General features: G+C 43.6%; 2 protein-coding genes across 5 annotated transcripts in view; one reads left to right on the top strand and one right to left on the bottom strand.

The window, feature by feature from the left end:
• Positions 1-52: 52 nt before the first annotated feature.
• LOC104927236 (toll-like receptor 7) lies at positions 53-5683 on the top strand. The gene is made up of 6 exons (XM_019267725.2): positions 53-401; positions 1444-1503; positions 1887-2137; positions 3662-3855; positions 4155-4243; positions 4778-5683. The coding sequence occupies exons 1-6, from the start codon at positions 198-200 to the stop codon at positions 5021-5023; spliced, it is 1044 nt and encodes a 347-aa protein (XP_019123270.2). The 5' UTR covers positions 53-197; the 3' UTR covers positions 5024-5683.
• Positions 5684-9599: 3916 nt separating this feature from the next.
• Positions 9600-13602, bottom strand: part of disp1 (dispatched homolog 1 (Drosophila)) — an 82929-nt gene continuing 78926 nt past the window's right edge. For all 4 annotated transcript variants that reach the window (XM_027283983.1, XM_027283982.1, XM_027283981.1 and 1 more), the window contains 3 exons: positions 11945-13534; positions 11589-11852; positions 9600-11480 (listed from right to left, as the gene is read on the bottom strand). In XM_027283983.1, coding sequence (XP_027139784.1) covers positions 9663-11480; positions 11589-11852; positions 11945-13534 — 3672 coding nt within the window. In that variant the 3' untranslated portion in view covers positions 9600-9662. The remainder of the gene's footprint in view (positions 11481-11588; positions 11853-11944; positions 13535-13602) is intronic.

Raw genomic sequence — 13602 nt, 5'->3', positions numbered from 1 at the left:
ACCAGCAGCAGCACAATAGTTTGTACTTCACATTTATATGCACCTGAAGGAAAAGTAATAGATAAAAATGAATTGGATAACTACTAATAGTAAAATAATCAGTAGTGGTACCAATAAGTACCTGTAGCAGTAGTTATAGGCTGCAGGCTGAAGTAGTACAGAACTTGTCTTAGCTGTCAAAGAAACAAAGCTGGTGGATGAAGCAGTGCTATGAGGATCCACTGCAGCAGCTGAGGGGCACAGTGAGGAAAGGTCTTTCGAAAAGGGAAGAGGAGATATGTGTTCATTCTGGGGAATTGCGAAATTCCTCCATGTTGTCATGTCCGGCGGGCAGAGAGCAGGGAGAGAGGAGCTGCTGTTCAGAGAACAAACTCTTTCTCAGCATCGCAGCACCTACACAGGTAAGATTTGTTATCACCGCAGGTTACGAATGACACAGAATGTTTGTGAATTTGTGTGCACGGAACATTCATGACTGACACGGAGTGTTTGTTGTAAGTCGGTAGAAATGTTGAGCTTGTTCAAACACCGTCCTTGTTTCTGAACGACTCGAGTGCTGTTGAGATTGCGGGCAGGTGATAGAAGCTGTGTGAATGTGTCGTGTTGGCTTGCTCAGCATTACACTCGGTGTTAATGAACTTGTTTTAAACAGATTCAGCTGTCACTGAGGAAAAAACGCAGGTCGTGATAAAAACATGTCGCCCCCCACTCAGCTAAAGCACACAGAGTTTCCTCTAAGCGCTCACACAACAAGCAGACATGCTGTCATGTTTTGTGTCACAGTAATCCACGTACAGTAAATGGCGTTAGCCAGGAATATTTCAAATATATATCATTGCACTTCGATGAAGTTATGGCAGTAAAAAAAAAGAAAAGAGAATCTTGATTTTTAGTTTCTAGTGTGTGTGTGTGTGTGTGTGTGTGTGTGTGTGTGTGAGTGATCCTACATTTCCCATTGTGCAACTTGATGAACCGTTAAGGGTAATTTCTTCTGACTTTAGAAACCTCCTCCAGAGCCACAGAAGACATTGTTTTCATTTCACAGGCCATGTGTTGGGATTTGTGGGATTATTAGACAGTATAATATTAGACTTTAACTGTGTAAATCTAAACCTCAAACAGGCACTTCTAAAAATATAACTCTAGCATGGCAACAATAATCAATACAACATGACACTGTTAGAATTGTTAGCTCATGGCAAACACATCAACTGTGTGAATAGAGCTTTATTATCAAAGCTCATATGAATGGTTGTATATAGAGCGGTGTGACCGTGGACTATGAACCTGTTGAAGCAAACAGCACAGTTTTCCCTCCGTATCTTATTAAATGTTCATGTGACACCTTGTCCTTAGTAATATTTACACTCATGTGCCAATCCAACAACATTGCATCCCTCAAACGTTGCTAATTTTTGACTTTCTCTTTGGATGTCTTGCCAGGGTGAGGACAGTATGTGGACGCTTGCTATTTGGTTGGTTTTCATTGGTTTTTACCTACAGGTATGTGAATAACATTGAATAGGTCAAAACTGATCAGTTGTATTCCCAAACTGTATAGTTAGAAAACTGTAACCATAAAGGTAAAAGATAAGCAAATTCACTTTTTTTGCTGAGAGTCCAACTAATACTATTCTCATATCTGTATATTAGGCCGAATATGAAGCTACCACCAATAGATTGTTAGCTTAGCTTAGCTTAGCACAAAGACTGAAAACAGTTGTAAATGTTTTTCTAGGCTAGCTGAAAGTCAGATGGTAAAAAGCTCTGTATATTTATTGTACAGATGTGACAGTGGTGTCAGTAACTCTCAGCAATGATTCCTTTAGCTGTAGAGTTTAGTTCTTTTGTAATTTACCGACATAATGTAATGTTCCTACCTGCAGGTATCCACATGCTACCAATCATGCACTTTGTACAACCTTGTAGCTGATTGTGGCCAAAAGCACCACTACTGGGTTCCTGCTCTGCCTTTCAACATCACCCATCTTTACCTGGAGATGAACTACATCAGTGAGATCAACAGGACCTCGCTCAGAAATTATGACCAGCTGATAGAACTAGATCTTGGAATGCAGTATTCCCGAATTCTCGTCATAAGAAACAACGCTTTTCTCAGGCAGAGAAAATTGACACGGTTGGTTTTGGGAAGCAATATTAACCTTCAGCTGGAGCCAAGGGCATTTGCGGGGCTGTACAATCTACAAAACCTTTATTTGGATTTTTGCAGTTTCACAGACTCCATACTGTCAGGAGAATTTCTGCAGCCACTTTTGTCCTTAGAAATGCTTGATCTCTTTGGTAACCATATAGTGAGACTCAGGCCCGGACTGTTCTTTTCAAAACTCACAAAGTTCACAAAGCTAAACCTCAAATTAAATCAGATTCAAACATTAAGTGAAGAGGATCATCCTAAAAACCTCATAAAAGAATTGCAGAGGGCTGTTTTCAGTCCTCTGAAGGATGCAACAATTATTGACATTTCCCAAAACCAAATCACTAAGATTAATGAAAATGCCTTCAGTGGTCTTCAAGGACATTTACGTTTGCTCAACCTGTCATACAACCTCATAGGAGGAATATATTCTTACACATTCACAGATTTGACAGACCTCAGGGTGTTGGATTTGTCTAACAACAATATTGGTAAATTGGGACACGACGCATTCAATGGTCTTCCCAATTTACGAGGATTATTTCTAACAGGAAACTCACTGCGAGACCTGGGTTTTCCTGCATCATTACCAAACTTAGATTTTCTTCTTTTAGCTGACAATAAGTTAAAATCAATTTACGGTATCAGTAACTGGGGCAATAACAGTCATTATGTGAATGTTGAGGACAACAGATTAACGAACTTGGAGGATCTTTTTGTTATTTTATCTCATTTTACTCGTCTCAAGACATTCTTCTACGGTGGCAACACCATTATGTGGTGCACCCCAAAGAATGTTATAGTACCACATAATAATAGTTTGCAAGTGCTGGATCTTTATGGCAGTTCCCTGCAGATAATTTGGACGCAAGGGCATTGCCTCAACCTGTTTGATCATTTTGAAAATCTTCTTGGTCTAAATTTAAGTTTCAACTCACTTGCGACTCTACCACAAGGAATTTTCAATGGTCTACACTCAGTCATAGACATCGACCTTTCGTTTAATGCCTTAACCTATCTGCAGGTGGGTATCTTTCCGGTCAGCCTGAAAAGACTTGACCTCTCAAACAATTTCCTAGCGTCCCCAGACCCTTTGACTTTTTCGTCTCTCAGCTTTCTCAACCTGGCAGTAAATCGCTTCCACTGTGATTGCCATCTAGAGAGCTTCCTGAAGTGCCTGAATGTGACGAATCAAACTTTTCTGAGCCCACTAGAGTACAAATGTGAGTTTCCAGCTGCTCTCCATAACCTTCCTCTGCTGAACTACTCTACGATCATTGAACCATGTGAGGAAGATGATGAAAAGACTGTTCAAGAACTGAAGTCTTATCTCTTTATCTTATCCACTCTCCTTATCATCACGGTTGTCCTCAGTGGCATAGTTTACGCCCGTCTTCGAGGGCAAATATTCAGTATCTACAAAAAGATCATTGGTAGGGTTCTTGAGGGCGCAAAACCGATGCCTCCTGTGGATGAGGTACAATATGATGCTTTCCTCTGCTTTAGTGACAATGACTATGAGTGGGTGGAGGCTGCACTGCTGAAAAAGTTGGATAATCAGTTTTCAGAGGAGAACAACTTCCGCTGTTGTTTTGAGGCTAGAGACTTTCTGCCAGGCCAGGATCATCTTTCCAACATCAGAGATGCCATCTGGGGCAGTAGAAAGACTGTTTGCATTGTCTCCAAAGAGTTTCTTAAAGGTACCTGGTATCCTTTTTTTTTTTTTATCTCTGCATATAGCCAGGATAACTGTTCCCCCCTTTTGGTCTTTATGCTAAACCAAGCTAACCATCTGTAAGCTGTAGATTCACATTTAATAAATTGCAATTAGCGATTTAAAATGTTCTATTCTTTTAAAAACAAAATCCTTACTGAAAGCTAGTGTCTTTCTTATCTTTCTTCTTTTTTTTAAGCCTTCTATGAATCACAAAATTACCAAATGAAAACTTGAAACGTGAAAATAGTAAAAGAAACTGACTGGTTTAATGCCTCTTTATAGATGGATGGTGCTTGGAGGCGTTCACTTTGGCCCATGGTCGGATGCTGGAGGAGCTAACAAATGTCCTGATTATGTTGGTGGTAGGGAAGGTGTGTATTAGGCTGTTGCATTTCATTCTTTAAACTAATTCTCTGAGGGTTACTAAAATCATATTTATAAATTTAGGATTTCAATGTGTGGGTAGATATTTACATAAAGTGCAATAACTGATTTATTGGCAACTTGAACATGACACTAGTCTGGTTGCCTTTTCACAAATTGAGAAGATCCCACCAACTCCTGATGGAAATACAAAACTCTTTATCTGCTAAATACACTATGTTCAAGAGCTTGTCTTTAACTTTGTCTTTACTGCTGTTTGGTGCTGGGCAGATACCCTAGTGTACTGTAGGCATTAGAAGCTTTTTGCTGAAAAAGTATCTGCCTGTAAACTCCCTGTAGAGAAGAAACATAACCAAACATTGGTGGGAAATGAGCAATTCAGTAAACACTTTTCACCAGTAGATGTCAGGCTTCATACAGATTTAGATTAATATTGTTTTACAAATGCAGTGCAGATTTTACTGGATTGAAATTTAAGTTCTTCATTACTCACCTATATCTATAATACAATATGACTCAAGGTGGCTCACTACCAGCTGATGAAGTACAATGCAGTCAGAGCTTTCGTCCAGAAGAGGGAGTATCTAGTCTGGCCAGAGGACCCTCAGGACATGGAGTGGTATTATGAGCGGCTGGTCTCACAGATACTCAAAGACACTAAGGTGAAAAAGATTGCAGAGGATAACCCTGAGCCTGCACAGCCTGACATTCATCCTCAGGAAGAGGACGGTATTGAGCTTGATAACATCGGAGCGTATGAACTCTAAGAAAATTCACTTACCAGGATAACCTTAGTTAGTACTCAGGGTCCTCAGCAAGATGAGGAAGTGGTTCTTTCTGATTCAGCCTTTTTTCAAGGTGAAAGAGTAAAAGAGGAAGTAACGGCTTAAGAAATGCTGTAGGCAAACCTAAACAGTTTGTGTATGTAATAATATGGCATATCTTTGTGTGTGTTTAAGTTACTTATGACACTTTTATGATTTGTTTTTCTATTTTTCTGTTTTGCCTTTTTTATTTTGTCAGCATTTACAGCACTCCATGAGCTAAATGACATGTACAGTATAAAAAATGATTATGATCTTACTGAATGAATAAAATGTAGAGTAACGTGTCAAGAGTAATAACAATGTTTGGTAGGCATTTGCAAGTCAACTGTTCTCACAGCACAGATGAAGCAAAACGCTTTTTTGAATTTATTTTTGAATTTTGAAAAGAAGAATCACTGTAGTTGTTATAGATCTGCAGCTCCAGGCAGAATTATTATTTCTTTTCCAGTAAAATGTCACAGAAATAAAAAATATGAGGAATAAAGCATGGGGTCATTGTTTGGGGGCCTTTTGGAATTTTATTTACTGTCTTCACCACTAGATGGTGAGTGTTCGCTGTCTTTACTGGCTCGTCATATCAGGCTTGAGTGCTCAGCAAAAAACCTGAGCGAGTTTAGTGATCACCACATGAAGACTGTTTATAATTGCACTGGGTGTGTCTCCTTCAACAAGAATTCCTTTTTTTGGGGGGGCCTTTTTGGGCTTTATTTGATAGAGATACCTTGAAGAGTGACAGGAAATGTGGGGAGAGAGAGATGGAAAAGGACATGTGGGAAAGAGCCACAGGTCGGATTCGAACCCTGGGTTGCTGTGGCAAGGACTGAGCCTTTGTTTTTTGTTTGTTTTATTGACTTTCTTTATTGGAAGCAATTTCACAGGCAACAATATGACAGAGAGGACTTCCATTCTTTCATTTTTCCCTGGTCTTTTTATCCTACCCCACCCGAAAGAGGACAATTCTCAATGTAAATCCAATATTGACATGTGAACAGTACAGGATACATACAGAAAACACATAAATAAGGAAAATATTGAAATAAATGAGTAAATGAAATAACAAATGTTTGAAAATAATAATAATAATAATAATAAATAAGCTCAGTCGTCACAATCAGGCAGAGATGTCAAAGATTCAATATAATTTAAGAGAGGTTTCCAAGTTTTTTTCAAATGAGTTTAAGGGGACTGTGAGGACTTTGGGTTTGTTGGGAGCATAAGATGAGAGTGAATCTGAGGTCAGTCGGTTTCCTTTCATTTGAGCTGTGTGTCTGAAAACAGGAAGCTACTGGGCAGAGGAAAGCTTCCGTCCTGTTGGCCCGGCCGCCTGCATCCTCCCCAGCCTTTATGAGCCAGCTGTTCTGAACATTACAGCTATTACAGTCTGTAGGCTCCTGCTGCTTATACACTGTGGACAGTCCATTAATCTGAACACAGTGCAACATTAACATCTGTCCGGCCTACTTTTAATGTACAGTTGTTATATTCTGGGGGGATTTTTTGTACCCCCAAGATGTGGTGGGTACATGATAGATTTGAAGCTGACTGAAGGTTGATAGGTATGGAGTCCTAAAAGTGACAAAATGCAGTGAAAGATTATCAGATTATGCAAAAATAGTCCTGAATCCTTCAATAAATAAACTTTGTCATGATTAAACTTTGATGGAAAAAAGAGTCAAATCATTTGATTATAAAAGGAAAACCTTTCATTTTCAGGCCTTTTTAGTTTTCATTAATACAAGTTATTTTTTGTTGTGCTAATTTGAATCTTGGTACACAATTAATCAGTTCTCAGTTTTCCCCAAACTACGTTTCCTGTTTTCCTCCTCAGTGGTGCTTTAACGCACTGAGTGTATTCACCTAGCTAACTTCTAGGTAATTTGCAGATTCATAATTTCTTCAATCCCCCCCCCCCCAAAAAAAAAAAAAAACTTCTGTTCTGCACTGATCAAGCAAAAAAGAAGGGAAACCTGTCTCACTTACATAAATCTGGACCAGTCCAGCAGCTCCACCGAAATCTAATTTGAAAAGTGGAAGCAAATGTTTGCCTTGTAAACAAGCTCTCTCCAGCTCGGCGGCCTCTTCACAGTTATTTCAGGCCTGCAGAATATACTTAGAACAGACACACATGCTTCTGAGATTCTCCCTCACAGGGAAATGTAATAAACCCTTCCCCTATGACCATAGCTAATATTTGACCTCTGTTTAAGCAAATATAATTAGAGGGATGCCCACGCAAGCCTGAGGAGTTGATCCTCTGAGGGAAGTGGACTCATCTTCACTGCAATGATTGAGAGGAGGAGGAGGAGAATAAAGGCAGCCATGGGGGATCTGAGGCAGAGAACACAAACTGATCTCTGTGAGCCAAAATAAGATCTTTCTTTCAACACAGCAGCATCAAGTGAGCCCAGTGTGGGTGGTTTACTTACGTAATGTGTTTTATAGGGTTTGTTTGTTTGTGGAAGTTTGTTCCAAGGTTAAGGGGGTGTGACGGGGATGAGAGGAAAAAAATAGCAAAGAGCACAGTGGTACTTTTCCCTCCCTTCTCTCTGGCACCGTCGGGCTGGCTCACAGGGAAAGATTTGCAGGCTACAGGAGTGTCATCGCTTCATTTTCCAACTGCTTTTCTGAGCCAGGGCTGTGGCGGAAAAGTAGCATTTCATACTGAAACTAATGCCCCAAGATGAGTTAATCATGTTTCCAGAGAAACATGCGAAAAGTGTTCGGGGATGCAAAATAAAACAGTAAATTTGAGATGTCAAAGAAAGCCTTGAAGATGGTGTGAAAAAGATTGGCACTGTGATCTCACATCAAAAGAAATGAAGCGAAATGTGGGATCTGTGGAGCAACTTCTGACTGGAGTTCCAGAGGGTGAATGAGAGCCAAAAAAAAGCAGTGACTAACTTTAGCTTTGTGCTTCAGTATAAATTCCGATGTCTGCAAAACAGAGCTTTAACCCACTGCGCATCTTCACATGGACTAACTGAGAGCAGATCAGCCTCCACATTCCACACTGAAGAGCAGAAAGACGATCGGAGCGGATGACTACTTCTTTTCCCAGCTGACCTCTGGGGAAACAGGTGTTATCTGCACTTGGATTTAGTAGCAGAAAGAAAGAGAGAGATCGAGGGTGAAGGGGTCGTGGAAGGAAAGAGGGATGAAAAAGGAGGGATATCATGTCTACATCTGTCACCTGTTCCCAGAGAGACGGCTCAATAAGGCGCTCCACAACTGAGGGTTGGCCACGCTGGGCAGCTGCTGAGTGAATTAAATGTGCAACAACTGATTTTTGGCCACTTTGGGGCAGCAGAAACCAACCATGAATTAGCAGATGCTAGTTATCATTTGGAGTTGTGCTCCTTTAATATTCTCACAGCAGTCTGCACTCAGGTTGTGTTTCAGAGACAAAACCCGGCACAACAGTCAGCAGATTTTGTTCCAACGTTGCCCTGGAAATATTACGAAAGAGTAACTCATTCAAAATATATATTTGTTAGACAAGCAAAACCACTGCTGATGGCAGCTCGTTTGCTTGCTTAGTGCTTTGTGCCAGAGTGTTGTCTCCATGTAATTAATGCTGTCTGCCTCAGCAGGCCTAAAACATTAGAGCACTTCCTTCATGAAATGATGCACAAAACACATTAACCAGATTCCGAAAATGATTTTTATTTTTTTTATAAAATTGATTTCCAAATAGTTCCTGAATAGAAAAGATGTAGATGGATGTGGATCTATACTCACAGTAATAAAATCTGATTCTTCTTCTTGTGTAAACGAAGTCTACATGAACATTACGAGCAGCCTAGCCCAGTTTAAACCCACTAAATGACCTCAGGCCAGATGCAACAGATAGCACTGAAGGCGCCGGCAGTTATGAGACAATGAAACAGGTGTACACACTGATGATTAAAGATCTACCATCTCCTCTGAACACTGCCTCATCTCATTTTATGGTCTCAGTGTGTGTGTGTGTGTGTGTGTGTGTATATGTGTGTGTGTGTGTGTGTATGTGTATGTGTGTATGTATGTGTGTGTGCGATTGAAATAGCAGAGACAGGACAACAGTGATGTAAAAAAAAAAAAAGACATTTTAATCATACAGTACATCTGAGGCATGTGGCGACATGAACACAAGAGCACACTTACAGTTACACTAGCTCCCACAAATACAAAAAGTGTCAGGCAACGACTGTCGGCTGTGAAATGTGGCATGTTTCTGTTACGGTTGATGTGATCATATCTGATGACGTGTATCGATAATTACACACAATATCACAATATAGATACTGTACGACTTCATGTCGGTGCAAATGGCTGCTGTGTATGTAACACTTCAGTTAGTGTGTGTGAAAAGACCATTCGTTTCCCATAACGACGTAGCTTTAACGAGTGAAATCAAAAGACCTGGTGAGTACGACAGGAAACACGTAAACAATATATGAAGTTGTGAGGCACACTGAGGCACTTGGTCAACAAACACAAACCTTGTTTGATTGCACAGATACTTTGTATGTCATTCTTTTTTTTTTTTTTGGATATTTGCTCTTTGTTCTGGCGTTTTTATTAAAATATCTATCTGTCATCAACATAAGCTTTCAGAAGAGGGGTTAGTGTTTATTGCAATAGGAGGCACGCTGGTTTCACTTTTTGGCACGTTAAACTCAGAAGCTGAATTGCACTTCACTTTCAACGTCCTGTTAAAACAGTAGAGTTTCTTTGGAGAGGCGGAGGACGCCCGCTGTCTTTTGGAGTTTCGCTTGCACTTTTTGACACTTTCCTCCCGTGTGACGGGAATATTTTCAAGCTTCTCCTGGTTGCCAGGGATTTTACAACAAGCATCCGTTTGCATTGTTGTATCTGTGGTTGTGATGGAGACATGGTTATCACAACAATGGTCAGTGCCCTTTGCCTTTTGTCTTTCATGCCTGGTTGTGTGTGGTGAGCCCAGTGAGGGGGACGGGCATTGAATATGAGGTTGTTTTGAGGATGGGGTGCTGATATTTTGGCTGCTGTCGGGGCTTGAGGGTCTCGTTTCATGTTTATTGTCACCCTCTTGCCCTGCAGGCGGAGTGCCAGTGACTGAACCAGGTGCTGGGCCTGTGTCCTGGCTCAAAGCTGAACCAGCCTGCAGGCTTGCTGTGTGGACACAATACTTTCTGAGGTGGCAGCTGTGGGCAGGTCCTTGCCTCGGGGCCACTACTCTTCCTTGGGAGCAGTGGTGGAAATGGGCAGGGGGACAGTGGACGTAGTGCATACGGCACTCCATGTGTGTGTAGACTGGGTCCAGGTTTGGAGGCAACAGAGCTGTGTTCTGCTTGCCCTGGGGGTTTCCTGAGAGGGGGAAGGGCTGAGGGGTGGTAGGGCAGGATGGAGAGTCCTGGGGAGGTTGAGCACAGGAGTGGGGGGTCCACTGCTGAGGGAGGTGAGGAGCAGGAGGAGGGTCCCCACATGTGCAGTTAGTGTTCTGAGAGTACTGGCACCTGGACGGTGTGCTCAGCGTGGCTACGGGCCCGTTCTCAGGGCCAGACCTGCCAGTCTCAGCCTTGCTCTTATAATGGATGTGTGAATAAGAGCCGGTATGGTGGAGAGGAGCGATTCCATTATAGAGCTGAGCACAAACCTCCTGCTCCTCTCTGGGTTTATCTTCAGTCTTCTGACTGGATGCCAAGGGCTCCAACTCATAATGCTCCACCTCCCCGCCCCTGCTGTCCAGCTGGTACTTCCCCAGCCCAGAGCCTTTCCCTTGAGACGATGGGCTCGTGGATGTTACCTCAGAGAACACCTGACACTGCAGCTTTTTAGGTAGAGGGATCTGACCACAGGTCCCCTGGGGTCCCAGACAGCGACACATGCACTGAAAGAAGAAAGTAGCAAAGGCCCAGCTGATGCACATGATCAGCATCATGAACGTGCCCAGCTGGGTGTAGGCTAATACGGTCGAGGGCATCATCATGGCCCCTGCGACAAAGGTCGTCAGCGCCGCCATGGCGATAGCAGAGCCCATGCGGCTGAGGGAGAAAATCACCTTTCCCTCACGGTCGGGCTCAGGAGCAAGCCGGTACGCCACGCCATAGTGGACGGCAAAGTCCACAGACAATCCCACTGCGACAGAAATGGTAACGGACTCCAAGACGTTCAGCTCCCAGCCCAAAAGCACCAAAGACCCGACCGTGACGAAGATGGTCCCAGCGATTGACAGGATTGCATACAGACTGATGATGACATTCCAGGTTGTGAGGAGCATGACGCTGAAAGCCACAGCCACCGACAGCGCCATGGCAACCAGAGTGCCGTCGGACAGACTGTCCTGCAGGTCATAAAACTCCAGGTTGCTGATGTACCAGCCGTGGCTGAGGCCTGCTGGGGCGTACCGCAACTCCTCAGTGATCCAGGCATCCACCTACAACAGAACCACAATCATAAATGTGAGGAGAAACAAAACTGATCTCGAATGTAAAGTGGAAAAACAACACTAAGCGTGTACAATTTAACACGTGGCAGGCCCTACCTCACGGTAGAACTGGTACATCTTCTCATAGGCCAGTGTGAAGAGGTAGGTACTCTGGAACTCTAACACTATGGCTCTGATTGTGTCGTTGATGTCAAATCGAGGTCCAGGGGTCTTGCTATCTAGATGGTAGTTAGTACTTCGATCCAGCTCCATGATGGCTCTCTTGATGCACAACTCAAAGACATCCTGCTTGTAGGGGAAGGTGGACTGACTGCAGCAGGGGTAGACAGAAGCCTCCTCACAGTCCTGGTTCTCCATCCACTGATAAAAGAAGAGGAAGGTTGAAGTTGATGATACATACTAACGATGTCTGCTAACATACATGTCGTTACTTTAATACATGCAGTACTTGCCTGTTTGAATGTCTCGATGAAGCAGCTGGTGAAGTCCTGCTCCTCTGACTGAAACACAAAGCTCTGATTTCGGAGCTTCTGGCAGAAGTTGAGGATCCACAGCTGAGAAGCCGGACTTGCTATGTTGAAGCTGCTATCAAGAATCAGCTTTCCCTTGTTTTTGGGGTTCAGGGGGTCCCCGTTATCCACAGGTGTCACCCCCCAGATGATGGTGATAGGCATGTGAAGGTCCTCACCGTGATGGACCCTCTCGAACATAAAGAGTTTCTTGTACTCTGCGTCGTAACGCTCAAACGGGTGCGAGGATCGGAACACCTGAAACTCTGCCAGCTCCAGAGACGGGAGCTTCATCTTTGGGTTGACGCAAACCACATAGGCCCCGCCCACCGTGATGGCAAGGAACCAGAAGAGCCAGAGGTAGCGCAGTTTGATGACGATGCAGGGCAGCACCTTCTCAAAGAAGATCCTGGAGGCCTCAGAGACTGTAAACAGGCATTTGTTGGCCTTCTGACAAAGACCTGCCCAGAACGTGCGGGTGCAGAAACCTCTCTCCTGGTGCGGAGGCTTGGAGCAGGGGAACACATTGGGCAGGTAGCGTTCATGTAGCACCACCACAGCTGGAAGCCATGTCACCATGAGAATATAGTTCACCAATATGGCAGTGCCCGCGTAGACACCAAAGCAGCGTATGGCTGTGATGTTGCTCACGTAATTGGCATAAAAAGCTGCAGCGGTGGTGAAGCTGGTGACAAACATGGACAGAGCAGCATGCTGCAAGGTCACGCTGACTGTCTCTGCCAACTCAGCATGTGGCTTATCAAACTTGGTGTAGTTCCACACGTCGCAAAGCACAAAGGCGTCGTCCGCACCTATGCCTACCAGGATGATGAGAGCCGTGAGGTTCATGAAGGGGAAGAACTCAAAGTTAAAGACCATTCGGTAAAGAAAGTAAGACACGATCAGCGAGCTGATAATAGCAATTATTGTCATTAGAGTGATGAAAACTGAGCGTGTGTACACACACATCACCAGCAGGACTATCACTATGGCTATGGCAGGGTACACTGTGTCCGTGAGGAGGTAGTCCTGAAAGAGGTCGTGTTTGATGCCAAACTCAATCCCAGTCACTGTGGTGATGCCATCTGAGGAGTTCCAGTTCTCAAAGTTGTCTAAATAAATGTTCATCATAGACTCTCCTTTCTCTGTGGGGGAGAAGAGCATGCTGTATTTAAGCACAGGTGGAGGATACTCCAGGCTCTTGGGACTGAGGAAGTCTTTGTCCACCAGGAAGTGAAGGATTTGGTAGACGGCATTGTACTTGGTGCACTTCCGGGGCACGCTGGCACACTTGAGTTGGTCTTTCCGTCGCAGGGCCATGTCCCAGCAGTCGGGTCCCAGAGTGCCATTGTGGTAGTACTTGGCACACGAGCGCAGGATCTTGAGCGTGTGCGAAACGTCACGCTCTGTGATCTTCTGACAGGACGACCTGTTGGTGAGCACGGCGATGTAGTTACCGAGTGTCCAGCTGGGACAACAGGAGGCGTCATTAGTGCGCTGACAAAGACTCCAGTAGTCACGATGGGAGCGCACCTGGGAACAGAGACGAGTAATAAATACACAAGAGCCAAAAACCTGTGAAGCTTTAGAAGTTTGACTAC

Source organism: Larimichthys crocea, chromosome XI, assembly GCF_000972845.2.
Source record: "Larimichthys crocea isolate SSNF chromosome XI, L_crocea_2.0, whole genome shotgun sequence".
NCBI classification, from domain to species: Eukaryota; Metazoa; Chordata; class Actinopteri; family Sciaenidae; genus Larimichthys; species Larimichthys crocea.
Note: the sequence above shows the minus strand (reverse complement) of the source record. Positions and strands in the feature narration are given on the sequence as shown.

Excerpts from the sequence above, each read along its gene's own strand:
- LOC104927236 (XM_019267725.2), top strand. The coding sequence starts at position 198 with ATGAAGCAGTGCTATGAGGATCCACTGCAGCAGCTGAGGGGCACAGTG. Across the intron at positions 402-1,443 it reads GCATCGCAGCACCTACACAG|GGTGAGGACAGTATGTGGAC; the intron begins GTAAGATTTGTT and ends ATGTCTTGCCAG. Across the intron at positions 1,504-1,886 it reads TCATTGGTTTTTACCTACAG|GTATCCACATGCTACCAATC; the intron begins GTATGTGAATAA and ends TCCTACCTGCAG.